The 15,600-nt window shown below is 65.1% G+C and overlaps 4 protein-coding genes across 4 annotated transcripts; 2 read left to right on the forward strand and 2 right to left on the reverse strand.

Annotated features, from left to right (window-relative positions):
• Positions 1 to 115: 115 nt before the first annotated feature.
• TMEM199 (transmembrane protein 199) lies at positions 116 to 2,809 on the forward strand. The gene is made up of 6 exons (XM_050909014.1): positions 116 to 287; positions 364 to 437; positions 518 to 607; positions 1,764 to 1,800; positions 2,141 to 2,253; positions 2,368 to 2,809. The coding sequence occupies exons 1-6, from the start codon at positions 116 to 118 to the stop codon at positions 2,461 to 2,463; spliced, it is 582 nt and encodes a 193-aa protein (XP_050764971.1). The 3' UTR covers positions 2,464 to 2,809.
• A 1,037-nt stretch (positions 2,810 to 3,846) lies between these two features.
• On the reverse strand, positions 3,847 to 4,520 carry SEBOX (SEBOX homeobox). The gene is made up of 2 exons (XM_050909197.1): positions 4,233 to 4,520; positions 3,847 to 4,095 (listed from the first exon to the last, which is right to left on the reverse strand). The coding sequence occupies exons 1-2, from the start codon at positions 4,518 to 4,520 to the stop codon at positions 3,847 to 3,849; spliced, it is 537 nt and encodes a 178-aa protein (XP_050765154.1).
• A 513-nt stretch (positions 4,521 to 5,033) lies between these two features.
• On the forward strand, positions 5,034 to 9,551 carry KIF12 (kinesin family member 12). The gene is given in 21 exon segments (XM_050909153.1): positions 5,034 to 5,066; positions 5,068 to 5,097; positions 5,099 to 5,143; positions 5,146 to 5,240; positions 5,575 to 5,640; positions 5,772 to 5,850; positions 5,932 to 6,053; positions 6,225 to 6,300; positions 6,441 to 6,575; positions 6,664 to 6,825; positions 6,827 to 6,851; positions 7,043 to 7,134; positions 7,371 to 7,506; positions 7,599 to 7,717; positions 7,855 to 7,959; positions 8,039 to 8,328; positions 8,513 to 8,696; positions 8,803 to 8,886; positions 8,964 to 9,100; positions 9,219 to 9,340; positions 9,487 to 9,551. Coding segments are annotated over 21 exon segments (2,202 nt in total).
• Positions 9,552 to 9,767: 216 nt separating this feature from the next.
• On the reverse strand, positions 9,768 to 13,210 carry VTN (vitronectin). Its single transcript, XM_050909110.1, has 8 exons — positions 13,135 to 13,210; positions 12,522 to 12,641; positions 11,908 to 12,225; positions 11,662 to 11,801; positions 11,232 to 11,388; positions 10,955 to 11,104; positions 10,101 to 10,373; positions 9,768 to 9,915 (listed from the first exon to the last, which is right to left on the reverse strand). Exons 1-8 carry the CDS (start codon positions 13,193 to 13,195, stop codon positions 9,797 to 9,799), a joined length of 1,338 nt encoding a protein of 445 aa, XP_050765067.1. The 5' UTR covers positions 13,196 to 13,210; the 3' UTR covers positions 9,768 to 9,796.
• Between the last annotated feature and the right edge of the window lie 2,390 nt (positions 13,211 to 15,600).

Below are 15,600 nucleotides of genomic sequence, written 5' to 3' on the forward strand. Positions count from 1 at the left end.
CACCGCGCGCCCGCCTCCGCTTCCCGGCGGCCCCCGCGGGGCGAGCAGCGCCGCTCTAGCCCGCCGCCGCGCTCTATGGCTCTCCGTGTCGCCTAGGCGACGGCGGCCGGGCAAGATGGCGTCGGCGGTACGGGCCGGGCGGCGGCTGCGGCAGGCGGTGGAGGGAGGCGAGCTGGCGGGGCTGGCCGCCGGCCTGCGGGCCGAGCTGGAGGCGGCACTGGCCTCCGAAGGCGCCCTGGTGCCCTTCAGCCTGCTGCGGAGGCTGCACGCCGCGCTGCGGGAGGCAGGTAGGCCGCGCCGCCCCTGGCGCGACGGGCCGCGACCGGCCGGGCCGCCGTTAACCGTCCCGTCCCCCATCCGCAGGGTCCCCGCTGTACCTACACGAGCTCCTGGAAGGCAGCGAGATCGACCTGCCCGAGGTGCCGGTGCCGCCGCGGGTAGGTGAGGGCCGGGCACGGGCCGCGGGAGGTGGCGGTGGCGGCCCCCGGCGCTCACGGTGCCTCTGCCCTTCCCCCAGAACCCCGAGCTGGTGGCCCGGCTGGAGCGGATAAAGGCCAAGCTGGCTAACGAGGAGTACCGGCGGATGACCCGCAACATCACCGGCCAGGTGAGGGGCCTACAGCATCGCCCGCTGTCAGGATTCATTCCTCAAAAGCGTGGCTGTTAGCAACCTGACAGATAGCAAAGGAAATTTGCCCCATAGAGTGAGCGCAACACAGAGGGAACGTGGGCAGGGACTTGAGGAGTGCACGCTGTAAATGCACAGGGACAACAGATACGGTGTTGAGGGCAGAGGTAGGACAGGGCTATCAGGATGGTGAAACAGAAGAGATGCTGACTTTTGGGAACAGCTCACTGTGCCAAAGATCTCAGGTTTTGATCTGGGAGGTTGAGCACCTACGGTAAATGTTTTACTGGGAGCATCTGTGCTGCCTTTTTCTGAACGGTTACATTTCCATCATAGTTTTAAAGTGAGATCATTCACGTCAAGGTAAAAGCTGAAAAAACAGGGTAATATTTGGGCACCCATTCTTTCCAAGGAAGAGCTGAGATCTTTTGCCACAGTGACCGTTCGGACAAGCCAGCATCCCTGCTGACGTTCCTCGTGATCCCGTCCAGCCATCCCTCCTCCACACTGGTGTCCCTGTGCGTTTCAGTCCCTGCACACATCCTCCTGTTGCGTTAACTCTTGTGGGAAGATCTGCTTTGCTCTCTGTCAAGCTTAGCCGCTTCATCTATGAACCCGAGTGGTTGTAGCAGAGCTGGGTAGTGACAGCAGCGTTCCTTTCAAACAGCAGAGAAGCAGAGGAGTATTCCCATATCTGTGTGCTCATCACATTCTTCCCTGCCTCCCCACTAGTATCTGGTGTTTGAAATTGTGTAACCATGTCCGAGATTTACAACATTTAGTTCTTGCCAGCTGCGTGACCACAGATGACAAGGTGAGACCCTTTAGTGTCTCTATTAAAGACAAACCTGATGCAGAGAACCCACAGGCAAGAAAACGCTCACACTCTGAGAAGTGCTTTGATTAGAAATGATCCCATCTCAACGTCCTTGAATCGGACCACAAGCAAAAACCCAGAGAAACCTGGGCGCTGTGCAACTTGCCGCTCCCCCGCAGCCCACCCGCTGCTGGGGCCCCCCGGCAGCTCTCTGAACTTCTGAGTCTGGGGGACAGGACAGGGCATTGGCGTTGCTTTTATTATGCAGTTAACATTAAAATACAACCGATCACAAGTTGTTTTAATCCCTTCTTTTAGGAGATGAATGGGACATTGGCTGAATTCGGGAGGCAAGGTGAGTGGCTGCGTGTCCTGCTGACGCCTGGCAGTGCGTACCTACAGGTCAGTCACGGGAACCGACGCATCGCTAGCTGTTGGCATCAGGCAGCCCTTCCCTCTCTGAGTATCTCACCAGAAGGTTTTAATGCACAAAAGTGTTCCTCGAGTAAAGGAGCAGCCTGTTGGTCATTCTTATGAATATTTCTGGGGGCATAAATCATGTGAATCCTTGAGTATTCCTGTAGCCCAGCCGAGGCAGCCACAGGCAGGCTCCGTTAGCAGGATTGCAGCTTGTCCCCAGCCCTGCTCTCCAAGCCTTACCTAAAAGCACCATCGGCTTTCTCCCTTCTCTCCAGTTCGCTCTGTTAAAGCCGTTGTCATCACCATCTTCAACTTCATTGTCACCGTGGTGGCCGCCTTCGCCTGCACGTACCTGGGCAGCCAGTACGTCTTCGCTGAGACCGCGGCGGTGAGTGAGCCCGTGGCCTCGGAGCACGCTTGCGGTGTGCTCTGTGCTGGCCAGGCAGGAGTGGCAGCTCGACCGCACACGCAGGGTCACTTATCTCTCTTTTTGTGTCCCCAGCACGTCCTGTCAGCGGTAATTGTGGCCTCGGTGGTTGGCTTGGCTGAGCTGTATGTAATGGTGCGGACCCTTGAAGGGGACCTGGGGAAACTATAATCGCACGCGTCCCCGGGAACTGCGGCCCTCGTGCTGGAGGCTTTTGCCCTCCCCAGGAGTCATTAATTTGGGGCAGGTTTATCTTCTACCATCTGTTTGTACCTGCTCCTGCTACCGGGAAGACTGCTGCATTCCTCAGGCCTCGTCCTTTGCTTCCCGCTCCTTAACGTTCCTGAAATGAATCATGGATTAAAAATCCCGCAGCTGCAGAACAGAAGAGGGAACAGCTGTGGACTCTCACCACCCCAGCACAGAGAGGGGTGTTAGCTCCCGCCGTTCCCGTTCTCCTGTGAAGTTGCTGTCCTTTTATTCTGGAAATAAATAACATTGTGTGTTTGCAACCTTCTTCCTGCCTGACGGGAGACGTCTGTTGCTATGCGGAACGCCGACCTGGCATCTAAAAGACACCGCAGAGAGCTGTGAATCTTCTCTCTCCCTCTGCATCCCGCATCCTGCTCCGTCTCCTGCCGAAACCTCCCTTTGCCTGCCCGCGCTGCTCCTGCCTGCTCCCTCGCCCGCTTTCGGGAGAGCGTTTTTCCCGTGCGACTCAGATGGCAGCACCCGGCCTGGCTGGCGTTTGGGGGCGAGCCCTTTCTCCCTCCACACAGATCAGTTCAGGAGGACGACAGCGTCCGGCGCAGCCACGTTGGGGTTGGCACCCGGCTCGGCTTTGCAGCAGCTCGGCATCCTCACGCGGGGCCTGCCGCATCTCCTGACCCGTGGCCCTGTGGCTGTCGGTGCCTCGGGGAGGAGCACGAGCCGCAGCTGCCCGCCCGTGCCGTGGGGTGCAGGCAGACGGGGCAGCGAGGGGTGCGTGGCTCTCTACCTCCCCTGCCAAAGGGCGCCCAGCTTCTGTGGGCAGGGAGGGGAAGCGCCTCAACACGAGAGCCTGGCAGCTTCTTGGGTGCCACGGAGCAGGGAGCGGAGCCGGCTCGGTGCACCCACGGCGGGGAGGGGGCGCCGAGGCTGGCACCGCCGGGCCCACACCGGACACCTGCCGGGTGGGCACCCTGCCAGAGCCGGACACGGTGATTAATGCTCTGATGGCAGCTAAGCCCCTCTGCAAACACGCTTTAATATCCGATACGGGGAGATCTGCCGGCACCTGCGAACGTGCCTGCGGATTAGGGGCGGCCGCGCCACAGTCATCCGCGGATACGGCCTCAGATTAAGGTATTTTTTCCAAAAGATTAGTCGGTATTAGGGGGTTGATGGGGAGCTGGCCCCGCCACGGCCGCACCGGCATTTAGGATATTGGATGACATCCTCGGGACCTTCGGGACCGGCAGTAATTCCACACCCTAATGAAATCGCGGCGCTAAGCCGGGGGGGGGACCTTGGTGCTGGGAGGGGTCCCCGGTGCCGGGGGGGTCCCCGCCACGGTTACAGCTCGCCCAGGTTGGTGATGGCCACGCTGTAGATGAGGTCGGAGATGGCGCCCAGCGAGGTGGGGAGGCCCCGAGTGGGACTGCGGGCTCCCGGTGGAGGCAGGGCGGGGGCCGGGCCCGGGGCGGTGCTGTCGGGGGGTGCTGCGGGGGGACCCCACTCCCCAGGTGGCGGCAGCGGCGGCAGCGGCGGCGGCTCCGGTTTGGCGCTGCGGATCCTGCGGGCACGGCGATTCTGGAACCAGACCTGGGCCGGGGAGGGAATGGAGCGGGAGGGACGGGACCGTGAGACACCGGGGGCAGCCCGACGGGACGGCCCCGCGGAGGAGGGGGGTCCCGGCCCCGGGAGGGAGGGACGGAGGGGGGGATCCCATCCACACTCACCTGGATCTTGGCCTCGGGCAGCTGGGTGAGCTCGGCCAGGCGCTCCCGGGTGGCGATGTCCGGGTAGGGCACGGCGGCGAAGGCCCGCTCCAGCTCCGACAGCTGCCCCCGGCTGAAGGTGGTCCGCCGCCGCTTTCGCGGCCCCCCCGGGCAGGGGTAGGGGTAGGGGCACGGCCCCGGGGCGCGGCCCGACCCCCCCGCCGCTCTCCCGCCGCCCGGCCCGCCCGCCCCGTCGGGGAAGCGGAGCAGCGGCTGGGGGGCGCGGGAGGTGCCCGGGGCCGCGCTCATCCTGCCCGGCTCCCCCGGCCCCGCCGCCGCCGCCCCGGCTTTTATCCCCCGACCCCCTCCGACCCCCCCCCCCCGGCGGGCTGGGACCGCCCCGAACGGGCGGTGCTGCCCCCCCCCTCCTTCCCAGCCCATCCCCGGCGGCTCCCGGGGCCGGTCCCCGCTCCGCGCCCCCCCGACGGCAGCACCCCGACAGCCCCAGCTGCCTCGGGGACAGTCTCTCCCAGCACCCCCGGGGACCAGTAACCCCACCAGCTGCCCGTACTGGTCTTCCCCACCCACCCCCCCCCGCCGCCGTCGGGGCACAGTGGAGCCCTTGAGGATCCCAGGGCTTGGAGGGGGCTCGGGGAGGCCGGTGCCGGTGGGTTGGGGACCCCCCCCATCAGGTGCAGGAGCCCGGGGCCCCCTGCACTCCCTCCCCGGCTCCCAGGGCCGAGGTGCCACCGCTGACCCCCCCCTCCCCGTCTCGCCCCCCGCTGTGCCGCGGCCGCTCTCCCTCGGGGCTGGCACCGGTCAATGTTTAACCGGAGCGGTGGTACCTGTTGTGCGGGGACAGCCCGGCCCGGTTGGCGGTGGCTCCTGCCGGGACTGGCCGGGCGCTGCGGGCACCCCGAGCGAGGGGTGCTGGGGTGGGGGGGAGCGAATGGAGCCGGAGGGGGAGCAGGGCTGGGAGCCCCAGCCGAGCGTACGGCCCAAAACACTCCCACGGGACCAGGAGAGACCGTAAGTCAGTGGGGAGCTGGAGGGGACGGAGGTCACCCCGTCCTGCAACAGGCAGGGCCTGGGCAGCAACCACCCGGCCCATACAGCCGCCTGGGCAGCCGGCAGGGGGGCTGGCACCCCAGAAAGGCTGGGGGGGAACAGGACAGACCCTCTGCGGGGACATGGGGGGACATTGCACTCTCTCCCCTGCCAGGCCCCAGGGCACAGTGGGGACGGGAGGACAGCACGAGCAGAGCGAGACCATGGGCCCCTCTACCCCAGCCCCTGGGGTACCCCTGGGCAGGGCCCCCAGCTGGGGGGCACTCACCACCCCGCTGCCCTCTGTTCCCCAAAGGAGCCCCAGAGACGAGCGGGAGGGCCCCATGGTGGGCAGAGAGACGCGCTTGAGAGTGGTGCTGAGGTAAGGGGGGACGCAAAGGGCTCGGGGACGTGGCAGGGACCCTCCTGCCCCAGGGCAGGGGCACAGCGGGGCTCCTCGGGGTCCCCATGCAGCGACACCTCTGTGTCCTCGTCCAACCCCCCCCCCATTAGGGTCCGGCCACTGACCTGCACGGAGACGCGGCGAGGTGACCGGCAGGTTGTCCACAGCCTTGGCGACGGCACTGTCCACGTAAGTGCCACCTCCCCACGGAGGGGTCGGGGCGGGGGGGGGCTGCAGCACCCCCTGAGCTGCTGCTGTCCCTGCGCCCAGGTGAGTGCGGCCAGGCACGATGCCACCTTCGGGTTCAGCGCCGTGTTTGACGCGGGAGCCTCGCAGGAGGCCGTGTTCGAAGGCAGTGGGATGAGGCAGCTGGTGGAGCTGGCGATAGACGGGTGAGTCCCAGCGAGCCCCCCGCGGACCCCAGCCCTCCAGCCCACCCCATGCCCGCTGTGCTGCACCAGTCTGGGCCTCGCCGGTGGGTCTGCATTGCCAGGGCCATGCCGGGAGGTGGCATCCCTGTGCCACTGCCTGGGGCCATCCCTGAGGCTCAACATCTTCCCCAGCTTCTCCTGCACTGTCTTTGCCTTCGGGCAGACCGGCTCAGGGAAGACCTACACCCTGATGGGACCCCTTGCCCAGGTACAACGCTGTCCCCCTGTGCCTGACCTGATCATGATGGTGGGATGGGCTCTTCTCACCCGGTCGTGGGTGCCGGGGTGGTGGGAGCAGGTGGGTGCCCAACGCAATGTGACTGCTTACCGTTCCTGGCATCTCCGCAGAGCGAGACCCAGCCGGCAGCCCCGGGGCTGCTGGGGCTGATGCAGAGATCCTTCACCTGCCTCCTGGAGCAGAGCCGGAGCCGCGGCTCTGACCTGGCTCTCAGTGCTTCCTACCTGGAGATCTACAACGAGCAGGTAAGTGTCTGCCCGGCTGCCCAGCCCGGCTCTGCTGGCACCCCATGCCCCCACTCCCCCAGTGCCTCCCCTCCGCCATACCCCCCAGGTCCGGGACCTGCTGAGCCCGGGGCCGCCATGTGCCCTGCCCCTGCGGTGGAGCAAAACCCGCGGCTTCTACGTGGAGAACCAGCTCAGTGTGGACTTCGAGAGCCTGGAGGCCATCGCCAACCTGCTCCTGCAAGGTGCTGAGCCACGGGCGCAGGGCTGGGGCATGTTCAGGGGGTGCCAGACCCGGTATTGGGGGGACTCAGCCACCCGCAGACCATCCCTGGGGCTGGTGGGGCTCCGATGGCAGCCAAGAGGGGCAGCTCCCCATCCTGCTGCAGAGCCCAGGCGGGCTCATGTCTGGCAGGGGGTGGGCAGTGGTGCCGTGCTGGGGTGTGGGGTGTCGTGTCCCCCTGCAGCTCTCAATCCCCCCCCGGCAGGATCCCAGAGGCGACGGACCTCGGCACATGCCCTCAACAGGCACTCGAGCCGCAGCCACGCTCTTCTGACCATCCACATCCGCAGCCGGGCTGTGAGTGCACATCCTGGTCTGGGGGGAGGACTCGGGGGGGGGGTCAGGGCTCTTTGTGGGGGTGCAAACAGCCCCAGGGTGGGGGATCACCTCCTCCTCCCCAAGGATGTGTTGGTGGGGCTGGGGCGAACAGCAGGGAGTCAGATCCCAGACCCGGGGGTTGGGACACTGCTGTGGGCCACAGGGAAGGGGCAAGGGGGGGCCAGAGCATCACCCCCTCAACACAGGTCCCCCAGCCCAGCGCCTGCCCCAGCAAGCAGGGCACGCTGTGCTTCGTGGACCTGGCTGGCAGCGAGCGGGTGAAGGAGACCGGCTCCAGCGGGGAGCTCTCCGTGGAAGCCAACAACATCAACCGCAGCCTCCTGGCACTAGGTAAGAGTGGGGGGACCCCCCCACCATGGGAGCACGAGCTGCTGGTCCTTGTCAGAGCCCTGTTGCACCCTCTGTGGCTCGTCCTCCGGCAGGACACTGCATCTCTCTGTTGGCCAAACCCCGAGGGAAGCGGATGCACATCCCTTACCGGGACAGCAAGCTCACCCGGCTGCTGGCCCGCTCCCTGGGCGGCTCGGGCGTCACCCTGATGGTACGTGCACGGAGGAGACTGGGCAGGGGTGCACGAAGCTGCAGGGGGCCGGGGTCTCGCCCCATGGAGGGGAATGCTGGAGGAGGACGGGTGACCCCCCGGCTGGCTGCTCACCTGCGGCTCTTCCTCATCGGCAGGTCGCCTGCATCTCCCCATCCTCGCGCTGCCTCTCGGAGACGCTGAGCACGCTGCACTACGCCAGCCGAGCCCGGAGGGTCACCACCAGGCCCCTGGTCAACAGGGTATAGCAGGCAGGGGCTGTGGGCAGGGTGCTCTGCCCCGCTGCTGGGACCCCCCTGAGCCACCCCTTTGTGCTCCCAGGTGTCCCGGGAGAAGCTGCTGCAAACCTTGGAGGAAGAAATCCACGCCCTGCAGCTGGAAAACCTCTCCCTGCGCCAGCAGCTGTGCCTGCCCAGGGTGCCGACGAGGAGCACAGAGGTCCCGGGGACCCCCCCGAGGGCAGGGGCATGGCCAGGCTGGGGAGGCAGGTACGGCCCCGCAGGGCTGCGTCGCTCCCCTCTCGAAGGGCAGCTCCCGTCAGAGGGAGCCCCAGCCTGGCCCAGCCTCTACGGCCTCCTGCGGGACTTTGTGGTGGAGAACGAGCAGCTGAGGTACGGGGGGCACGCTCAGGACCCACAACTGGGGGCTCAAGGGGCCGGCGGGGCAGACAGAGCCCCCGCCCAGGCAGCACCCTGTGTCAGCCAGCCTCTCCTAGGGACTCCCTGGGGCCGAGCAGGGCTCAGAGGTTCACCAGAGGCTGCCAATGCCCTGCCCTGCTCCCTCGCTGCTCCCCAGGCAGCCCCGGCTGTCCCCAGACCCCAGCGGTGACGTCCCAGCTGGCCCATCCCGCAGAGCCACCCGCAGTTCATGTGACATCCAGCCCCCGCTCCGGAGTGCCCGCACCCCCCGTGTCCCCCCTGGCCACCCTGCAAGGCTTCGGCAGCCTGACGTGACACCCGCCTCTGGCCCCCGGCTGCCGGTGAGCGTGGGGGACCCCAGGCTCCATGGGCATCCTCATGTGGGGCTGTGCCCACGGCAGGGTGAGGATGCACGAACCACCCACCCGCTGCTATCCCCTCTTGCAGAAGCTGCCTCCTGCCTCCGGCCGCCCCGGCTGCCCGGGGTGCCCCCAGTGCTGCCCCGGGCCGGCCGATGCCATCGTGTCCCAGGTACGGCCCCAGGGGTCCCTTCAGAGGTGGGTGGCACAGCACGGCACAGCAGCCTGACTGCTCTGCTCACCCCCCAGGTGCTGCCAGGGCCCCCTGTGCCGCAACCAGTCCCCCCCGAGGGAAGCGCCAGCATCCTGCCACCCAGCCAGGAGGACGTGGCTCTTCCCAGCTCCCATCAGCTCCTCGGGCACCCCCAGCCACAGCAGGGGAAGAGGTGAGAGCCGGGGCCTGAGGCCACCCCCCTGGGCATCAGCTACAGCTCAGGAAGCCCCTGGGGTTACGGGGGGTGGTGGGGCAGTGGGTCAGGGTTTGTTCATGTGTCCTCATGGCAGGAGCCGGGGCAGGAGCAGGAGCTCGTCTCAGTGGCACCCGCTCCCCCGGGAGCTGCCAGGCCCCACCGAGGGAAGGGTCATACCTTCAGCACCGCCGTGGCCGGGATTGCCGGAGCCAAGAGGTGAGCAGGGCAGCGGGGGGATGCCAGGCAGTGCCTCGAATGTGGTCCCTCGGGGATGGGCACCCATCCCGAGCCCAGCCGCTCACGCATGGGGCTGTGGACCTGATCCCGGGGGCACTGGAGACCTGACCCTGCTGGCTCCGCAGCCGCCGGCACCGTCCCTCTCCTCCAGTGGGAAGAGGCACCGGACTGGCTGGCGGAGCAGATCTGAGCAGCCGCAGCCACGCCGTGGACGGGGCCAGCAGCGGGGATCTGGCACAGCCCACGCACAGTTATTATACCTGGGGGGGACGACAACAGCCCCTGGGGGCCCAGGGATCTCAGACTACAAGGACTGCACAGACCACGGGACGGACAGATGGACGGACAGACAGGGCTCTCCAGCCTGCACAGCACTCACAGTTTATTTCTGTCTAGCTAGGGGCTGCGCTGCCAGGCGGCTCCGGCGGGGCCCTCTCAGGTGCTCCCCTCCCCGGGCTGCGGGCAGTCCAGCCAGTACTGGGCGATGGAGCGCGGGTAGCGGGGCTGCACCAGGTCCACGCGCTTGGTGCGCAGGTTGACGCGGTAGTACTTATCTGGGAGGAAGGGGAGATGGCTGTCAGGGCAGAGCTGCGGGGAGCTGCCAACCCTCGCTGCCAGCCCTGGGCACCTTCCCACTGCATCCCGGAGCTCAGGGACATCGCAAAGCGAGAGGAGACCTCCCCCTGCCCCGGCAGCCCTGGTTCCGCACCTCTCCTGGATCCTGCCGCCCCAGACTCACCTCCTACGAAGAAGTAGACGCTCTGGAGGGTCTCGCACTGGGAGCCTGACAGCCAGTCACTTTCGACACCCGCGGAGTTGGAGTCATTTTGCAGCCAGCTCCAGAAACCCAAATTCAGTGACCGGTGACTCTTGTACCTCTTGCGCTGGCGGCGAGACTTCCTCCTCCGGGGCTGCTGGGAGGCCACGTAGATCCTGCCGGCCATGGCAGCGTCCAGCCGGCTGGGCACCCCCCGCCAGTCTTTGCTGATGTACCGCGGGCTGCTCGCCCCGGCTAGCAAAGAGGCAGAGGGCAAGTGAGAGGGCCAGCAACGTATGGAGGTGAGCCGAGCCCAGCCCCACAGGCAGCCTCCAGCACCTTCTCCGAGACCCACAGGGATGCTCCAAAGCATCCCAGCCCGGAGGGGATGCGTGATGGGGACACGGGCCAGGCAGAGCCGGGAGCAGTCCCTCACCCCACCCTTGGCTGGGATCAGCCCTGTGCTGCTGAGCCCCCTTCTCCTCCTCTCTGTCTTTCCTTTCTCTTGCCCAGGGTTGGGGTTTTCCTGTGACATCTCCAGTGGGAATAAACAGTCCCCAGCAGTGACGCTGTGGTGCGAGATGGCTGGTGACGGGCTCGGTAGTGTGGGGCATAAGGGCTGCAGAGGGTGGGATTTGGGATGCTGTGGGACATGCAGCTGTGGCCTGGGGGGTTCCTGTGCATAGCCTGGGCTCCTGCCTAGCAGGGTGGCTCGCCCAGCCTGCCCGCGCTCCCAAGCACCTCCTCTCTGGGTGCCTGCACCCCTCGCGCCCCATCAGTGTGGGTTATATTGGCACCCGCCGGCCCTTTTCCCCCAGGACTGGCCCAGCCCTTACTCATCCTGCCGCCAAAGAGGATCTGGAAGATGTCCTCCCAGCTGTCGCGGTTCATGAAGGCGTAGTGGTTGAACACGGCAGAGGGGGAGGACTTCTCGCAGTCGGCCTGCGTGGGCTGGTGGGCAAAGTCGTAGGACCAGTAGTACTTGTCTAGGAGAGGATGCGCAGGGCATTAGTGGGGGACACGCACTCGAGGGGGAGCAGTAGCTAGAAGGGTGTCCTGCCCACGGCCGCTGGTGCCAGGCTCTGCCCGGGAGCAGGTGGCTGCACCCCTTACCCTTGAAGAAATAAACTCTCTCATTGCCGTGGTAGCTGTGCGCAGGGAGGGCGAAGGCCGCGTCGATGCTGTTCGGGATGCCTTCAAAGCCCTCGGAGATGTCGCGTGGGTAGCCGGGGTCCAGGGCTCCGTCATCAAAGCGCCAGTACTGGCTGCCCTGGGGGGGTGCGGGACAGAGGGGGGGTCAGGGGGCTGGGTGCAGCGTCCCCCAGGCGCGGGTCTGCCGCGGGGGAGCGAGCGGATGCTGGAAAGCCCCGTGATGAGGCTGCGGCTGCCTGGGGTCCCGGACAGCCGCAGGGATTTGGGGATATCTGGCAGCCGTTGTGGATGTGCATGCATGGAGGGTGCCAGGGTGGGGACAGGGCGGGTTGGGGGGCCGTGCCAGCCGCCCCAGGAGCGCCCCCAGGCCTGCAGCCAGGCTCCTGCCCACCTTGAACAGGTAAGTCTTGCCCTGGCAGTTGATGCGTGTGAAGGCTGCGTCAATAGGGCCCTCGATGCCCCAGACGTCGCTGATGAGCTTGGGGTAGCCGGGCCGCACGCTTGTCTCGTCCAACTCATAGAAGTACTTCCCTGGGGAGAGAGGGGAGGTGGGAGCGGCAGGAGGGACCACAGCCACCAGCGTGGGGTGACGGTGTGGCAGCATGTCCCATGTGCCCGGGAAAGGTCCCCGAGGTACCTCGGAAAGCATAAAGGGAACCGTTCTTCAGGTCGGTGAAGGCATCAAAAGGTTTCTTGCTGCATAGCTCCTCGGGCTCCTCCACGGGTTCCTGCTCCCCGAACCCATCCAGCGTGGTGCTGGGCACCTCTTCCACAGGCACCTCTGTCAGCATCTCCTCGGGGCCTGGCTTGCTCTCCAGTGTGGTCTGCACCGGTGACAGGGACGTGGGCAGTTCTGTGGGGGCTGCCTCGGTGCCCTGTACCGTGCTGAACTCGACGGTGAGGTTGTAGTCGAGGTAGTCGTCCTCCGGCAAGGCAAAGACATCTCCCCGGGTCACTGCGGGAGGGAGCAGGTTGGCGTCTCCCACTGGGTCCGGGCACGGGAGCCACTTGCTCCCGGGCAATAAGGATTTGCACGGACCCCACGCTGCAGGCGGCAGTGAGCTGGCTGCCGAAAACCCCTGGTGCTGCAGCACCCTGAGCACCAAATCCTGGCGCTGACTTCACCCTGTGGACACGGGTGGGTGCAGAGCTGACCCAGCATGGACCCCTCCAAGCCCCTGTGGTGTCGGGCACCTGGGGCCACACCAGCAGCCCCTGTCCCAGCTGGGAGGGCGGCCGCGGGGCCGGTACCTTTGGCTTTGCAGGCGGTGGAGTAGTCGCTGCAGCAGCTCTGGTAGTACACGCAGAGGGTGTCGCACTGGCATTTGCGCCGCGCGTCGAAGCCATCCTCGCAGCGGCCCACGCAGGAGTCTGCAAAAGCCGCCCGCCAGCGCAGGAGGAGTAATGCGGGGTGGGCAGCGGGGCCGGTGCCTCCCCCCCAGCCCAGCCCCGGGGGTAAAAGCAAACGCGGGCGCATCCCGGCTGGGGGGACCCCACCTCTCCATAGTCTACCCCATCACCAGGGGCTACAGCGGCACCTCTCCCCGCTCCCAGCCAGGTCCTGCTGGGATGGGAGCCATGGACCAGGCTGTGCCAGGGTCCCAGCTCCACGCTGGCAGTCCAGCTGTAGGATGGCCAGGGATTTGCCCAGGCACCACTGATACCTGTGTGCTGCCTGCTTGCCTTCTCCCCGTGCTGCGACCCGTAGCCAACGTGGCCAGTGCCCATGGCCGCCACCTGGTCCCCTCCTCACCCTGCCCAGGCTCCCCAGTCCCTCCATCAGCCCAGGAGCCGCACTCGCTCCATCCCCATCCTGGCTGCAAGCAGGAGGCACCCGGCGTGGGGCTGGCCGGCTCCGGCTCACCTTCAGCAGCACGGGCGGCAGCGAGCAGGGCCAGCACGAGGGCAGGGAAGAGCAGCTTCATCCTGGGCGGCCGGGAGCGCAGCCCTCCTGTGACTGTGCGGGCTGGAGCGCGGCTGCAGCCGGGGCCCCGGAATCCACTGTTTACTCAGCCTGCCCCAGTGGGAGAAAACAAACAGGTCAAGGTCGGAGCAGGGGAAAAGGGGCAGAGACGCTCTCCCACCCAGCATACCCCGCAGTCCGTATCGAGACGGGTGCGTTTGGGGGGAACAGTGCTCCCCATGCTTGCAGGCAGCTCCGAGAGCCGCTGGCTGTGCCTTTGCTGCCAGCGCCTTCCCAGCCCGGGTGCAGGTTGGGCACTGGTTCAGAGAGCAGGGGGACACAGCAGGCCAGAGCCAGGAACCAGTTTTGAGGTCCTGCCACACTTATTTCATAGCAAACCTCATGGTATTAAAGCTCCCAGCCTCCGTCTCAAGGGGAGGCCGTTTCTCAGCCTGGTCTTGGCAAAACAAAAACCCTAACGAGAGGGGACGGGGGAGCAATGCTCAGAGGGCAAAGGGAAAAGCCCTGGGCTTATGCTTGCCCAAAATGTCACTGTTTTGGAGGACTTGCTCTTGGGATTTCAGCTTTCTCAATGTCAGCAAGGCTGGGAGCAGACCTGGGGAGCCCCAAGACATGGCAGCTCGGGACGGGGCAGGTGCCGCCTCTGTGCACGGGGACCGGGGGCCAGAGGTGAGCGTCCGGGAGGGAGGGAGGGAGAGCGGGAGCCCTATGCACTTTCACTGCAGTAGGCAAACAAAAGCCTGTGTATTTTGCTCCCATCATTCCCTTTCTGACCAATCTTTTCGGTTACTAATTAATGTCGACTCAGCTCTTTTGGCAGCTCCTGATAACTCCGGGATGTTTATTTAATCAGGGGCAAGGAGCAAACGCACACAAGGCTACAGAGATACTGCCTCCAGCTGCCTCCGCTGCCGCGGCACTGCTGGGGCAGGAGCTCCGTGGGGTCCGTCCCGGCCCCGGGGCAGGAGTGGCGCAGCTCTGGGCTTTCATAAGTGATGGAAGGTTTGGGAAGAGAAGGACCCGAGCAGGGTGCCCGCTCCAGGGGCCTCGCCTCTGCCAGCTTGGACATAGGCAGTTCCCAGCATCAGCTGCACCCACCCTTGCTGGAAAGAGCTTTGATTTGGTGTTGAGAAAGGCATTTCCACCTGGAAAGCCCTGGTGAGCCAAGGGCAGCCACCAGACGTGGGCTGTTGGGGCAGGACTTCTCCTGCAGCCCTGTCACCCCGCTCCTTTCCCCCTGGCCTCAGCTATGGCGGAGCTGGTGGTGTGCCTGGGTGCAAGCGCCAGCCCACTGTTGCACTAAAGCTTCATCTTGTCCCTGTTGAACCAAGCCTGGGGGACAAGCGACCTGAGAGGGCGCAGGCTTGTGGGGAGACTGGGGGGGGGAGAAGGGCTGAGCAGTGTCTGAGCTGCTTTTGCTGATCAGCTGAGACAAAGCTCCCTCCTGCTGCTCCAGGCTCCCGACCACCAGCAACCACAGACCCAAGAAGGCTCGGCGAGCCCTTCCCTGGCTGCTGTGCTCAAAGCATGGCAGGAGGAGACCCCGGGAGAGGGGTTGGTTTGGGTAACGGGGCCCTGGGGAGCCCTTGCAGCCAAGGGCTGAGCAGAGCCAGCAAGGAAAGCTGAGGCGATGGGGCTGATCCCCCAGGGCAAGGTTGGGAACCCCTGCCATTCCCAGAGCCCAGGCTGCTGGTGCTGGAAATCCCTCTCAAAAAGCAAAGCAAAGCAAAGCAAAACTAAAAGCAAAGCAAAGCAAAGCTCAGCTCTCTGGGCTTGTCAGGACAAGCCTAAGGGAATGGTTTGAATTCTGCGACCCCCAGGCAGCAGCCTCCCCTGAGGTAGGAAACCCCTCTGCTGTGCTGCATTGCAACAGCCCGTATCATTACCCCTGCTTAATAATAATTTATCAGGAAAATCCTTACTGGTTTTGTGCTGAGTCTCTCCCGCAGTACTGTGCCGCTCGGGACACCTTGTTTACCGTCCTTCGCTGGGAGCTAATGTCCCCTTCCTCTGTCTGTCCCTGTGTAGTGGATTCAGAGAGGATTAAAAGCGACTCTGTCGCATCAAAACATCAACTTGAATTTAAGTCTCAGTCTGAGCTGGCAACAACCTGGTTTTGGAGCCAAGGATTTAAGCTGCTCCTCCCAACACAGGCGAGAAGTGTCCAAAGCATTTCTGCCCTGAGCACGTCTGGCCTGGAAAAAAGAAAATAAAAGGGGCCCAGGCTGCCTCTGCTCTTTCTTTTATCATGCAAATCCCAAGCCCACCCAGAAGAGCTGCTCTGAATTTCCACCACTAAAAGGGAGCTATTTACCCCGCTACACAGACACCAAACGGGTTCAAAACGCAGTGCCAGGATGGCCACAACCTCACCGTGACTGTGACCATGGTCACCACGGTGCCTGG

This window comes from Gymnogyps californianus, chromosome 20 (assembly GCF_018139145.2).
Source record: "Gymnogyps californianus isolate 813 chromosome 20, ASM1813914v2, whole genome shotgun sequence".
Taxonomy (NCBI): Eukaryota; Metazoa; Chordata; class Aves; order Accipitriformes; family Cathartidae; genus Gymnogyps; species Gymnogyps californianus.

Excerpts from the sequence above, each read along its gene's own strand:
- TMEM199 (XM_050909014.1), top strand. The coding sequence starts at position 116 with ATGGCGTCGGCGGTACGGGCCGGGCGGCGGCTGCGGCAGGCGGTGGAG. Across the intron at positions 438-517 it reads AGGTGCCGGTGCCGCCGCGG|AACCCCGAGCTGGTGGCCCG; the intron begins GTAGGTGAGGGC and ends CCCTTCCCCCAG. Across the intron at positions 2,254-2,367 it reads TCTTCGCTGAGACCGCGGCG|CACGTCCTGTCAGCGGTAAT; the intron begins GTGAGTGAGCCC and ends TTGTGTCCCCAG.
- SEBOX (XM_050909197.1), bottom strand. The coding sequence starts at position 4,520 with ATGAGCGCGGCCCCGGGCACCTCCCGCGCCCCCCAGCCGCTGCTCCGC. Across the intron at positions 4,096-4,232 it reads TGCCCGAGGCCAAGATCCAG|GTCTGGTTCCAGAATCGCCG; the intron begins GTGAGTGTGGAT and ends TCCCCGGCCCAG.
- VTN (XM_050909110.1), bottom strand. The coding sequence starts at position 13,195 with ATGAAGCTGCTCTTCCCTGCCCTCGTGCTGGCCCTGCTCGCTGCCGCC. Across the intron at positions 12,226-12,521 it reads CACCGCCTGCAAAGCCAAAG|TGACCCGGGGAGATGTCTTT; the intron begins GTACCGGCCCCG and ends TCCCTCCCGCAG. Across the intron at positions 11,802-11,907 it reads TTCCCTTTATGCTTTCCGAG|GGAAGTACTTCTATGAGTTG; the intron begins GTACCTCGGGGA and ends CTCTCTCCCCAG.